Below are 15,066 nucleotides of genomic sequence, written 5' to 3'. Positions count from 1 at the left end.
AGCTGTAACTCTATAGCAAAGTTAAGGACAAAACTTATTTAAGCTTCTGCATAAACCCTTTGGTCAAGGACAATTTTAAAATATCGTTTTACAGACAGTCAAAATAAAAAACATGGTAGTGTTTGGTAAAAGGAGACACCCCCAACCCCAGAATCCCACTGGTCGAAGGGAAACAGGACATCCAAGATACTGTAATATAACAAGCATAGTTTTGCTTTCCCCAGCAAAAGATCTACAAGTCTCCACTAACAACACACAGGACAAGTGAGATAGAGGGTGAAGAAAATAATTTGTTGCTGTCTGATACAGAAAGCAATAGGACTGTGATGGCAAAACAGTGAACTGATGCTCCTGTGGGTTTAGTCTGCAGCACAACAGCACGTGAATGCCCAAGACAAGTTCAAATCAGGTCATAAAATCCAGTTCATCAAAATAACCCTTTAAAAATAGCCAACAGTAGCAATCTTTCTCTGAAATTTCACTGCTTCAGGCTGCTGCCTGAGCCACGGCTTGCAGGGTGTCTGCACACCAAAAGGAGAAGTAATGACTAGGGAGGTTTAATTCAGTTCCTGGAACAGCTCTCAAGGAAAACACATACACAGATTGGAAGAGCAAAAAGGGAGCCAGGAGAGGAGATCCCTTCAGAAGTCATCACCTGCAACTACTAATATAGCTACATGTTAGACAAAAAAACAAACAAACAAAAAAAAAACAAAAACCCTCTCTTAGTCCTGCTTTATTTGCCTGTGCACTTTGCATGCCTGCTGGTTTGGCACCCTGAGTCTGCCTTCTGTGCTATCTTACTAGTTTCAAGATCTTTCAGCTTAATTTTTGTCAAGTTTCTGTCTTGTCTATTTGACATTCAGTTACTTTGTGTGCAAAGAGAGGTCACTGTGCACCCCAGAAGCAGGACAAGAGGAAAAGGTGTGACAGGTTCCCCGAACACTCTTGTTCAGATCAACAAGACTGAGGCCAATTTGGATTGGAAACATCCACAAAACAGAGCCAGGGAGTAGGGTTGCTCCTTCTTAAATCTTCCAGGTATATATATGAGCCAAAGCAAGCCCCTGCTGGGGAGCTGTAGCCAGCAAAAAGGGCTGTGCTCTGGACGAGGAAGCAATGGAGGGACTATGGCATTTAGAGGGAGAAGAGATCTCCATCACCCATCTCTGCAGTCCACAGACTGGCAACCACTGCTTGAGCTATACCTCCCATGGCCCCATCTCTAAATACAAAGATAACTTCCAAAAAGTAAACTTGTCTTTGTCTACGTATTCCCATAGGAAGATGCAACATGACTTTTTATTGCTTGTCAGAGTGAAGACTGCTTCAGAGTAGCACGCACTTACAACACTTTGCACTTGTCTCAGGCACTACATGGGGAACGTTACTGGTAAATGCTGGCAGTATGGGGAATCAATTCAGCACTTTTCAGAAGGTCACAGGTATTTATCTTACCCTGGACAATGCCACATTAAGTGAACGGCTCTGTCTGGAATGTGGACACACTGGTTTTAAACTTTCTAGATATATTCCAAGAGGAAAAAGGATGAGGAAAAATAAGACCAAGAAAAGGAAATCCTATACTATGATTATAGCTCTGTTAAACTCAGCTGTATGGAACCAGCTGGGAGGTACCTTCCCATGCCCTGAGTAACTAACGCACCTGTGGGAGACATCCATAGCATAAACTTGGGGGCAGAGCGGTTGACTCTGAAGGGAAAGGGAATCTGGCACTCATTAAAGACGACAGAAGCAGGATCAGAGCTGTAAATGGCTCCTGACAGCATTCTCTTCATGAAGAGAATTCTGTGAAATATGGAATATATTAGCAAACCTGGGCTGGAAAGCAAAGCATTTTTAGGTAGGTGGAACTTTTTAATAGCATGTCATTAAATCTCTCTTACATTTAGCATTTAATAGATGTAACTTTCACAGTAGCACACTCATTACAAAAAGACACGTAAGACCCTACCAAACAGTGAGCAGAACAAATCCTGAGCCTGTCTCAGTTTGTCAGCATTCAGGTACCACAGTGATGAGCAAAATCATCTGGATGTCTTAATGCATTAAATTAGAAATATCCTTACTCTGCTACCAGTCCTCTTTGGCCCTGTCCCTACACGAGTCTGTCAGCTGAACCCAGGCCAAAATTTCTGCCTGTGCAAATTACCATAGCTCCTCTGCTGTGACTGGCATCAGGCCATTTTTTATACCAGATGTGGCTCTGACCTACATATATTTAAATATAGGGTCAGTGTAACAGACATCTGAAGACCGTCTGACCCATAGTCAAGGTGTGTTAATCCCATTTTCAGGACTAAAGCCAAGATGTACAACCTGTCTGAAGTAAGTCACTTGTATCCGTAAATAGGCACCCATATCAAGTGGTTTAAGAGGAGCCAAGCCTTTGCACATCTCTCTGATATCACCTGTCACTTCAGCAGTGACTTTTGACAATCCCACAGCAAAAAGGGATCAGTGCACTTCTCCTGGCTCCTGCCCTGTCAACAGAAGGTAAAGCAATGTACAGCTTTGTCACAGCTTGCTCCACCACCAGGACATTTTTCAAGAACATATGAACAGCCTCAAGAAAACCACTTACTACAGCTTTGTATCTGATTACCTCCTTTTCATAGATGGGTTTCATGAGGCTTCCCTATTCTACACAAATACTGTGACTACTTAAGTGTTCCAAAATGCTGCACTAATTCTGTGTAGTGTTTCTCATTACTATTCTCTCCATTACCACTGTACATGAAGAAGAGCCAAGGATAGCCAAGCAAAGCAAAGTACTTATCATTCATCCTGCACATCTTAAGCATTGCTTGACTTCTGAGGTGGACAAGTAGAAACCTGTGCCTGGACTACCCAAGTAATAATCTACCAGTCATTGGTTTTGAACTACTGCACATGAGCATTGTAAGGCTCCCAAGCACAAACATCACAACTCAGATGAAGCTGAATCAGGTGCTGAAATCAATCCTAATCACAGCAACCAGGTCAAAGCTGCCAGTTACACCTTGCTGCACAACTCAATGGTGAAGGCATGTACCTTTTTCTTTTATTCCTTCAAAAAAAGGCTTTTCCCATGATAATGACTTCCAGGCCAAAAAGTGTCATTTTTTACAAACTTCCATTACCACACAGATCAGTTTTAATGAATCTGAACTCATCTCATCAACAGAATTTTACTTCTGTTCAGCTTTAGCAGCAGAGGTGTTTTGAACTGACTGTGTTAACAATTTTCTCCTAGCCTCAAAGAGTTCAAGACTGTTTTGATCAGGAATTTGATAAATAACCTGAAGCAGCAGACAGATTATAGGCTAACAGGAATCTGTAACAGATAGCTGACCTCTTTAACACCCCAGCTAACTTTTGAGCAGGGTTGAGTTGAACAGGGCAAGCTGTTAATGGGAGATTCACACACCGTAGCTCAAAGTCCTCAAAGCTCACAGGATCATTACTATTTAGCAGGTAGGCCTGACTTGCTCTTTTTGGACTAAATTTATCTGAATGTTTCAGACTGACTCTGTTAGCATCACTCCTGAACTCTCTGCCTCAGCACAGAAAAGCAGAACAGGACAGTTAAATTGCTGCAAACCCAGTGGCAGTCAGATCCAAAGACAACAGCTCCTCATGACACATTTGTGTGAGCAAGAGGCATTAAACGCGAAGCAGAACACCCAAGGATGTTGGCTCTGTGTCTTCGCTCCATAGGGAAATGCCTTCTCTCTGCAGCATCAAAGCAAGGCAGGCATTTGGTGCCGCCACCAGTAGAAGACTGCAGTGTGAAAGTAATGATATTCAATGGTGAGGGGCGTCTGCTAGAAGCAAAAATCTTGCTATTTTTCCTGTGTTTTGCAGTAACCTCCTATGGCTGTTTTCCCCCTTCTGAACATTGGCTTTGCCTGCTCCCTCCTTTCACTAGGTAGCCGAAGTCTGCCAATTTTTTTTTCTCTTATGTGTTAGAAAATCTACGTTTGGCTTTCCATCCCAAAAGCTACAACTGAAATCAAACCTCTTATTGTCTCATTTTGCAATTTCCTTTGGCTTCTGACCTTCCTCACACTGACATCACTCATTTCCCTTCCACAGAGGATGCAGACTGCAATCCCGTTCTCAGCCAAGCATCCTCCAGCTCTGAAGTGTTCTGCCAGATAACTTTATCACATTCTTCCATGTCGGGCTTTTTTTCAGGTTTCCCTACAGTTTTCTCATTTCTTCCCTATTTTTTTGCTTGTACCTTATTCTCAGCCATTCCATCTGCTCCAGACCCCGCGCTAGATTCTCTAACTCCTCTGGATTGTCCTTCAGATGTGTTTAAAAGCAAAGCAAATTGAAGGACAAGTCTTTGGTTAAATGAATTCACAATCCACTTGACAGCCTTTATCATCAGCACTTGATGGCAAGGATCATCTTTTTGTTCAGTATTCAGGCAGCATCTGCTTCAGAAGGAATTAAACTGTGACTGAGGCAATAATACAATTAATAAACTCTGTCAGAAAACCATTGTAACATAATTACAATATTTTAGGTCCTATAGGAGGACAGCCCCATGGAAGTTTTACTTCACCCACACAAAAACTGGTCTTTTGTACCTACAGCTTCAAAAGCTAAACAGACTGACAGGTAGAGAACTTGAACAGCCTGCTGAAACCAAAGGCAGCCTGCTGAAACTTTCAGTCTGGAGTTTTCACTGAAGCTGTCCCGTGGGAAAACACAGTAGTAAACAGTGGAAGAGAAACACAGTCTAGACATTTCCACAGAAAGTAAATCTGCTTCCAAAGGGTCTTGCATATTTCTTGCTAGCTATTATTTTTAAACTCTTGGAGATTTATTTTTACTACAATTTAAATGTATCTGTTATATGCCATAACATTATTATTATTATTATTATTATGATAGACACTAAAATAGCAAAGTATTCCAGGCCTTTGATACCATTTTACAAAACAGGGAATTAAAGCCAGAGATGAACAGAAATTGCCCAACTACTCCCAAAGCTGTGGTGTGCTTTCTCTTGTTGTTTAACTAAGGGGGAGCAAAAAAAAGAGGAATTAAAATGCATCCAGTGGGATGAACTTCTGCCTGATGCTAATCAGCTGTGGGCACAGCCTTAGACTCAGAGAAACCAAAGCCACCAGCTAAGCCTACACATCTCATATCGATAACTGCCTGGGATTGGCACATACTTTAGAAACAGAATGGTTTGGAAGAGAGCTTTAAAGGTCATCTAGACCAACACCCCTGCAGTGAGCACGGAACACTTTCAACTAGCTCAGGTTGCTCAAAGGCCCTGCAATGTTTCCAGGGATGCGACATCTACCACCTCCCTCTGGGCAACCTGTGCCAGTGTTTCATTACCCTCAGTGTAAAACATGTCTTCCATATATCTAGTCTAAGTATAAAACAATTACTCCTTATCCTGGTGCAACAGGTTCTGATAAATGTCTGTCCTCATCTTTCTTATAAGCTCCCTTTAAATATTGGAAGGCTGCAATAAATTCTCCCTGGTGCCTTCCCTTCTCGAGGCTGAACAACACCAACTCTGTCCTCCTTCACAGGAGAGGTGTTCCACCCCTCTGATGATCACTTATGTGGTCCTAACCTTAAGGCTTTCATTCCCTTTTTCAGTAAGATGATTTAAATAAACAAAAATTTCTTTGAGCAAGGGTCTTATGTTTTGGCTTCACAATGTACACTCTACTGAGTCTAATAAAATACACTTAAATAAATTAATTCTGTCTTTGCTAATCAGCTTAGCTTCTCAGTGCTTCAACACTGATGGATGTCTATTCGTATCAAGACAACCTATGGTAGACCATAACATTTCACTCCTGAAAAGTACTACGGCAAAGCTCTTTGTTTTCAGCGTGGATGCTGTTTGGCACAACAGTTTGACATTCACTTACAAGACAGGTGAAAAATATGCACTGCTAATTTTTCTAAGTGCCATGCCAGCATCTCTGGAGGCCATGCACTTGCCTATCTTCCCATACAGTAATACAATTTGCTCCCAGCTAATAAAGTGGACTTCACATCAGCTAAGGACAGACTTTAGTTAGGGTGTCCCTCTTCTTCACTATTGAATGATATATTTGTAGCAAAGAGCTAAAGTTGATAAGATCTTCAAAATACATCTTTTTTTCCCTAACATGGGGGGATACAAACTGATAATCCCTGCAGATCTCCTTTTTCTCCCCCATTGCCCCCGTGGTTTATCATGTCCAATTAGCCATCTGCCATGCCTGCACTGCCATACAAAGGAAGCCTGCTCTCCTTCACCGCAGCCCATCAGCAGGGCTATTGTCCCAGCTGACAAACAAGAATCAGACACTATTGTTTCCAGCTGAGGATGCTGCTCCCAATGTAGGCTGCCAGTTGCCATTAAAACAGCGGGAGTGCTAGGGTACACTGCAGGAGTCAGGAACCATGCCAACAGCACTGGTATTACCAGGAAACCCTTGCAGAGCACTCTTCACTAGATATATTTTAATCTCAGGTAACAAATCACCCTTAGCCCACTACTACTTTTCATATCCCAGCTGCACCAGAGCCTGCCTGACTTACTGCTTTTACAATTTCACCAAGCGCTCACTTCTCAAAGAAAGGTTCACAATTCCTGGAGGAAAGCAACATCATGGAATCAAATCTTTCCTTGTAATGATTTTTCTATTTTAAAAGGTAAGGCACATCTTCTGCCACTTCAGCACAGGTTATTGCAAGCACACACACACACAAATCATTTAAAAAACCTGAAAACTCCAGTAAGTCTACATGGTTACCAATTACTTGACAAGGTTAATTTAATTTCTCTCACAAACAAAACACACTCATCATTCTTCCCAAGGCCACTTCACTAACAGAAATGACCAGAGCAGCTGGTCTGCCAGTCACTGAGATGTTAAATTGAAGATCATTTCCTTTTATTATTCTCAGCAAAGCATAATGTGACCTTACACTAAAAACTACAGACTGCCTAATTATGGTAGTTTTGTTCCATCAATGAAACTGAAATGCTGGTTCATATAATTAAAGTGACAAAAAAAGAAATTTCATGTGTAGTTTTAAAGGCAAATTGTTGCCTTCAAGTGGGAGTGCAACAAAATAGGCCTATGTACCTATATGTTCTAAGTCATTATGCTGTGTCATTTGGAAGAAACAGAAAAATACTCCTGGATTTTTAGTAACAAAGCCATACATGTTGATAAGGGAGAAAGAACCCAAATAAACCACAACTTGTTCTAAGCACTAATTAATGAAAATGTGCAAACAAAATTAATATTCATATTTAAAAAACAGAAAGAGAATTGTCTCTTAAATCTTGATTAGGAAACAGGAATTACAGAAACTTTTAACAAATATTTTACATGGTGTTTCACACTCCAGCATCACACCTACATAATTTTAATATACCACTTTGAATCTGCTGAGTAGTTCAAAATTAAATAAATGGAATGCAACTGAAACTAATGTTTTCCCACAGTCCTCACGTATGTAGTGATTTTTGTAATGACTTACAACAGAAAGAAAGCCTTTTTTCTAGATTCAAATGTTGGGCTCACTCTGAAACAAATTCCTCTGTCACGGGTTGAGTTGAATTTGACGATGACATTCAATAACATGCTGCCATCATGCCAGCATCAAAACTGAAAGCGCTGGCTGGAGCAAAGTATCACAGGGCTTGAAGCTCAGATTGTAACATGAGAGGATTGCTGTTCCAGTTGCTGCTTACAGTCTCCACTGTTGGGCTTTTCCGCTGGGCTGGTTGTGGGTCAAAGGTTGGGGAGATCGCTGGCTTCTACTGCCGCTTCTGCGTTTTGCTGCACTTTTCTGCACTAACGTAATTGTGTATTGTATTGTTTCCAGTAAAACTCTTTTTCTCAGCTCTATCTCAACTCGTACTCTTTTTGTGTGTCACTTTCCCTCACTTCTGTGTGGGGAGAGCAGGGCTTTGTGAGCGTGGGCTATGTTAACCCAGGACATCCTCTAAATTCCATTTCAACACATTCCAGTCTACCTATCACACTGGTGACTGACTTGCACCTAGATTTGTGTCTGCCATTGGGATGCCTCAGCCAAGTTCTGTTTTCAGTTACATCCATGAAAACTCACAAACAGTTCCTCTGAAGTCCTCTGGATCTACACAAAAGTAACAAAATCTGTCCCAGAACTCAGTGGAACAAAATAAAATAAAATTTGATGTATTATGCCATCTTTCTTTTATGGCTTTCCACACTTTAGAGTTCTCCATTCAGACAATCAAATTTTACTTCTCTTTTTGTACCCAGCTTTCATTTGCAACATATATATTGTAATATTCACTACTGCTCTTGCCAGACTTGCTAGGCAAAATTCCCCGAGTGGCAGAGTTCCTTCAGTTAAACACAGGGTGCGTGTGCCACGCAGGGCTGTAAAACAGAGTTGTTTATCCAAAGAAATATTAAAAGCAAGACACCAGTCCAAATCAAACAAAAAGCGCAAATACCTCTAAGTTGCTTCATGACTTACTTGAAGTTCCAGCCATAAAACACACAGCACTATGGGTTTATAAGGCCTAATACTCCATTAAGTATTTTCTTTGATATAACTATGAAGTACTTAAAATACCACTGGGTACTGTATGGTACGTGTCACCATGGAGCAAGAAAGCTGCTATACATCCATAATCAACCTTCCTAGGGACCAGAAGGTCACAACAGCTGAAATAACAGAATACTTCATCCCCAACTTTCAAGAGGCCCTGAGCACCTGTCCAGTTGAAGGACTCCCCAGCAGGCTCTTAACCCAAGGGTGTGCTTGGAAATTAAACCCAGAAAGAAAACCCACCACCAAACCCATCAAAGTTGCTCCTGCTTTTTAAACCCTCACGTTTTCCCAGCAGGTTATTATTATGAGACTTGATAAAATACACTATGGGAGGCAGGCAGAGGAAACAGGAATAGTTCTAATTGCCCTGCCAAGTTGGATGCTCCCTTGTATTCGTGCAGCTCATCACCCTAAGACATGCACAACCATCTAAGGCCACACACAAAATCGTCTATATAAGCACCAGGAAGATAGTACAGAGCTCCTCTTTGATGACCTTGGGATAGCAATTTTCTTATTTCAGAGTTTCAACCCTAAAACACAGTATAAGCAACAGGTCACTCCCCCAGTAACTTTTACACTCTGTCCTGGAAATCAAGGACTGTGAGATAAATAGAGTACACAGTGGCTCTGAACAGAAGCTGGGTGCAAAAAGCCTCTTTCTCTGGAAGTAATTCTGTTCAGCGTTAATTGAATATCAAATAGAATAAATATCTTCCTACTGGCCTATAACAATGCAATCTCATCCAGAAGAAACACATTGTAAATGACTACCAGATGTCACCCTTGTTGCCCTATATGTACTTTTGAGTGAGAATGAGGGAAAAAAACGTGGGAAATAAATGCCTTTTCTGAACATAAATTGCTAATTTAAATTGCTCCCTTTCAGGATTAGACAAAAAGAGATACTTCCCTTTTGTCACAAGGCCAAAGAAATCAACAGGTTCTGTCCCATTTCCAAGCAGCATCTGCAGGGCAAGAATGGGAAGAGAACACTCATTCCCACCAAGACCACCTGATTCACCTTCATACCCCTCGCCATGTCTACATGCCAATTCCCAGTCTAGCAGAGCCCTCTCAGAGTCCTGAGGAGAAGATAGGTCAACAGCAAAGGAGAACCACACAGCCTTCCCCATGCACTTGGGTACCTGGTGACAGAGGTTTGGAAAGATTTGGGTCCCCATCTCTGGTGTGATAACCATCCTCTTCCTCCATGCCAGTCACATGAAAAAAAAGCCACGAAATAAGGAAAGGAACAAAACTCATATTCCTGACAGGGTCAGAGGTCAAAGCCTCCAAAGAGTGGCACAGATTTTAATTAGCAGTATCACCTTAAAGAACAAAAGAACTTTCCAAGTGGCAGGTACAACCTGACAGTCTTTTCTATAATAGACCCTGCTTTATCAGGCCTTATAAAGTCTCTAGGTGAGGAAGTCGGGCATCACGCAAACATCTCACCCCCAGTGACATCTCGATTGAATCCATTTATCTGCCTTACGAGGAGACACTTGATTCCATCAACCTCAAGGAGCACTTCTGTGCAGACATCAAGCTCATCTATTGATCAAACAGTTTGGCCACTGCCAATCATTTTGAAGTTATTTAGTAGCAGAGTTGCCAGTGCACAAATGAACGCTGAAAGTATAACAGCTGATGGAAAGCAGAAAGCAAACAGTAATTCATTGCAGTCAAAGGAGATGGAACAATATCAATTTTCAACTCACTCACAGGAAGTATTGATGACAAAGTCAGCATCTTTGTATCAGACATAATCAATGTTATCCTTAAGTGCCAGAAAAATAAATTAGAAAATAAAACTGTACCTGCTAGTGGATAAGAAATATTGATGATTATCCTTGCCAGTAATTGGTAGTTTGCTAAATTGTTCTGCCACTGACTTCTATAAATATTTATAATTTTGGTAAAAGATTTCCTTATATGTTTCACCTCTGCTTCAAAAACACTCTGCAGAGACTCCTGCAGCATAAGCATGAAGGTAAAGCTTCCCACCTATTTCTGTATCCAAGGGATAGCCATCATTTGTAGTCTTTGCAAAGTGACTTGATGTTTGAAACAAGTATTTGGATTCAGTTCCATGCAATATGAAAGCCTCAGTACACGTTTAATACAGGACACTGAAAGTTCCAGAGAACTTGCTCATATTTTATTTGTCGCCAAAATAGACATAAGAAACTTAATAAGGCATACTTAGGCATAAATTTGGTTCCTTATTCAAATAGAAGCAATAGACATCACACTGAAATTACTGCCTCAATTCAGCAGAAATCAGAGCTGGAGACCACAATAATAATTTCTGCCCTTAAAGTCCCTCTGCCTGTTAATTTTTATCCCAATTACATGGGAGTAATCCTCTAGAAGAAGACTGAATTACTCTCTGCATATATCTGATGACAAAAATTAGAACAGTCCCTACCCTGCCTGTCCTGGGGGAGGTGTAACTGACTGCCAGCATGAACCACACAGGTGTTAAATCAACCCTTTTCTTAAAAATTCATTCCTAATTCTCATCAGTGTAAGCACTAGAACAGACCCTCCTTTATTACCTCATGTTAATTCCTCCAGTTTAACTTTCCAGGTAGAGCTCAGAGAGCTGCTGTCTCAATTGTCATCTCTGATACGGGACTGCTGCAACCTCTGAGTGTTTGGGTGCTGCTAGGATAGCGCTCTCTGTGCGGCGCCATCACCAGCATCAGCCTCTGCTGATGGTACCAGGGAGCAGCCTATCGATCCTCCTGGCTCAGTGCAAAGGCCAGCTGGTGCTAAAAGCCTTGCAGTGAAGTATTTGTTGATTGGACTCCATTTGCTTCACTGAGAATAATGAGTTCATGCTTTCCTATGCAGTAGCCATGAATTTGGGTAGAGTTTAGGCAGTTTAGAGTACACTTGTGCTATTGGATCAGCTAATCTTCAAACAACAAAGGTTCATTTTTCATTTGATATGAACATAGGCCACAGTGGTTATGCTTTGCTAACTCAGAATACAAGTCAGAACAGAAGGAATAGAAGAAAAAAGCTAATATTAAGAAAAAAGATGTTCAGTCACTGCAGATCTCTGCAGTGACTACAAATCAGACCCTCTAACACAGTCCTTAACCAGGCAAGACTGCCACTAACAACCAAAACAAGGAATGGAGGAATCAGTTGTGTCCTGTCTACAGTTGTCATCCTAAGCCCCACATCAGCTGTTCCCTCTGCCATCCATTAAACCCAGCCTCGGACAGGCACAACACCAGTGCAGAAACCCAGAAGTGAGCAGTACACAAACAATGCAGGAAACCAAGAGTGTGATTCCAGGCCAGCCATGCCTGCTCTCATGCTTTCACAGAATCAACCAGGTTGGAAAAGACCTCAGAGTTCATCAAGTCTAACCTATTGCCTAATACCTAACACCTCTTGACAACTAAACCATGGCTCCTAGTGCCACATCCATTCTTTTTTTGAACACCGCCAGGGACGGTGACTTGACCACCTCCCCAGGCAGCTCATTCCAGTTACTCTTTCTGTGAAGAACTTTCTCCTCACCTCGAGCCTAAGCTTCCCCTGGCGCAGCTTGAGACTGTGTCCTCTTGTTCTGTTGCTGGTTGCCTGGGAGAAGAGACCAAAACCCTCCTGGCTACAACATCCTTCCAGGTAGTTGTAGAGCAAGAAGGTCTCCCCTGAGCCTCCTCTTCTCTAGGCTAAACAACCCCAGCTCCCTCAACCTCTTCTCATAGGGCTTGTGCTCCAGACATCTCACCAGCCTCATTGCTCTTCTCTGGACACATTCAAGTATCTCAATGTCCCTCTTAAATTGACGAGCCCAGAACTGGACACAGTACTCAGGGTGCAGTCTATCCAGTGCTGAGTATAGGGGAAGAATGACTTCCCTGCTCCTGCTGGCCACACTATTTCTGATGCAGGCCAGGATGCCATTGGCCTTCTTGGCCACCTGGGCACACTGCTGGCTCATGTTCAGCCAGCTGTCAACCAGTACCCCCAGGTCCCTCTCCATCTGGCTGCTCTCCAGCCTCTCCAACCCCAGCCTGTAGCGCTGCATGGGGCTGTTGTGGCCAAAGTGCAGAACCCGGCACTTGGACTTGTTAAATGCCATCATGTTGGACTCCACACATCTGTCCAGCCTGTCAAGGTCCCCATTCCTCAGTGACACTGACTGGCCATTGCAACAGCTGACAATCAAAGTGAATTACAAAGAGGTGGCGGGTTTTTTTATGTTATCATTTTGGACAAAAAATGCTACATAATGGTATAGAAACAAGAATTTTGCCATCTCCTTCAATGAAGGTAGACAACCATCAGGGATGGCCTGTGCAAATATGCTTCAGTGCAAGAACATGGCCTAGGCATCTCTTCCAGGCCCAGGTTCCTGTGATTTCCTGTCCTTAAGAATCAGAGGTATTAGAAGACTTTCTGAAGTGTCCAGGTTAAACAATGAAAGTAACAAATATATTCCCACATCTACAGGTGAAATTTCGGGAGAAGGAGGCAGACTGAAGAAATGTCTAGTCATATGACTCCCTGTGCTTATTTCTCATTTAAGAATACTTTTTTGATATAAGCAAGACAGTCTTGACTCTCTCCAAATTCAGTTCTGCTAACATGCTTATGTTGAGAAGGCAGTGTAACAGAGAAATGGTTCGGTTTTGGGTGAAGGAAGGGAGAGAAAGAAAAGGTGGGGGGTACTTTAATTAACAGGCTTATTTTAAAAGAAAAATTGGTAGGGTTTGGCCTTTTTTTTAACAAACCTGAAATTGTTGAAACTTAGAAAATTAGCTTGTAACCAGGTAGGCTATCAACAGGCAAATCCCTTATGGCTTAATGGCTTGTGGATCACAAGATACATGCAGCCAGACCTTATTATAGTTATCCTCAAGATCAAAGGGTTTACACATAAACGGGGAGCAGTCTACCATATCAGGGAGCTGCTTCAGGCCTTCAGGATTTTACTTCTTTAAAGTTTTGGTGATTACATCATTGTTTTTTGTAACTAGAGCTCAAAGCACTGTGTGTAGCTAATGAGCAGGTAGAAGGACAAAAACAGCTGAAAAGCAAAGACTTGACAAACAGCTGTGGCAGTAAGTGTCAGTCCTAGCCTAAAAGGGTTAATCCCCTTTTGAAACAAGCATTTAATCCTTTACAATTTTTAATTAAAAATCTACCAAGAAGCCTATAATACTTTCTCAAGATTTTGTCGGGGGAGGGACAGGGCAGGGAGCAGACCACAAGTTGTTTCAGTCGAGATGCTGATCCTGTGCAAAGCCATGTTTCAGAGCTGAAGGCTCCCACACAAAACACCACCACACATCACGGGTGTTGCAGTGGGGACCCCGGCACATACCCACTGTCCAGAGAATTTAATTAACCACTGCATCATTAGCGAAGGCCCCACACCACGCTCAATATATCCCAGCTACACTTCAGTTCCACTTCAGCATCCTCCAAACCGGGAGAGTGAAACCCAGGGCTCCCACCCAGCTCTGAGACTTTGCGAGTCCGTCCCCGCGGCATCAGCATCCCGGCCGGTAGCGCGGCTGCGGCGAGCGCTGCCCAGGGCGCTTTTGCCCTCACTGCCCACCCGAGGGTGGCAGGAGGGGCGGCCAGGAGCAGGGGCAGCGGCAGCGCCCGGCGCTGCGCCCACCGCTTCGCCCGGACAGAGCGGGGTGGGTAGGGCAGGCAACCGGCTCTACTCCCAAATACCGGTCGGTACCCGTGAGGCCGCCGCCGCCGCTGTCCGGGGCGGGGGCCTGGCGGAGTCCAGCCCGACACAAGCCTCCCGCGGAGGCGACAACACGGCAACTCTGCCCGAGCATCCCCGCGGGGCTTTTGTACCTGCCCGGGGCGGGAGCCAAGTCCCCTTCCGAGGCAGGCGACGGCGGCAGCGCAGTAAGCATCTTCCCGGGGACGGGAGGGGAGACCCCAGCACGGGCGAGCAGAGGGGCTGCGGCAGACAAAGCGAGGAGGCAGGCGGGGACCCCCTTCCATTCCCCCCCTCTCCGCGGATCCGCTGCCGGCGGTGCCCGAGCCGTCGCCAGCCCTGCATCCCGCGGCGAAGGGAGGGCCCGGTGCTGCTTCGGCTCCTTCCCCGTGGCTCTCCTACCTGTTCGGAAGAAAGCATCCACCTCGGAGTCAGGGACAGCGCCTTCCTCTGCCGCCCCTTCGGCGGGATTCATGGCTGGGGAAGCGGCGGCGGCGAGCCCAGCGGCTGGTAATATCCAGTGAGTTAGGGAGGAAGAGAGCCGAGAGAGAGAGAGAAAGAGGGAGGGAGAAGAGGAGGGAGGGAGGGATGGAGGAGCGTTTAGCAGCGAGCCCAGCCGAGCGCCGCCCGGATCATCCTTTCCGCGGTGCCTGCGGGGCGGCTGCCCCGGGGCTGGGCTGCGCTGCCCCCGGGCTGCACTGGGCTCTGCTGGGCGGTGCGGCCCAGGGCGGGGTGCCGGTGCCAAGCCCCCCCGCCGCAGC

General features: G+C 44.1%; 1 protein-coding gene across 1 annotated transcript in view; it reads right to left on the bottom strand.

Annotated features, from left to right (window-relative positions):
• KALRN (kalirin RhoGEF kinase) overlaps positions 1-14,780 on the bottom strand; it is a 507,955-nt gene extending 493,175 nt beyond the window's left edge. The window contains exon 1 of the mRNA XM_054381250.1: positions 14,708-14,780. Coding sequence (XP_054237225.1) covers positions 14,708-14,780 — 73 coding nt within the window. The remainder of the gene's footprint in view (positions 1-14,707) is intronic.
• Positions 14,781-15,066: the final 286 nt, after the last annotated feature.

The sequence above is a fragment of the Indicator indicator genome, chromosome 5 (genome assembly GCF_027791375.1).
Source record: "Indicator indicator isolate 239-I01 chromosome 5, UM_Iind_1.1, whole genome shotgun sequence".
Lineage (NCBI taxonomy): Eukaryota > Metazoa > Chordata > Aves > Piciformes > Indicatoridae > Indicator > Indicator indicator.
The sequence above is the reverse complement of the archived record's forward strand: the minus strand, read 5'-3'. Positions and strand labels throughout refer to the sequence as shown.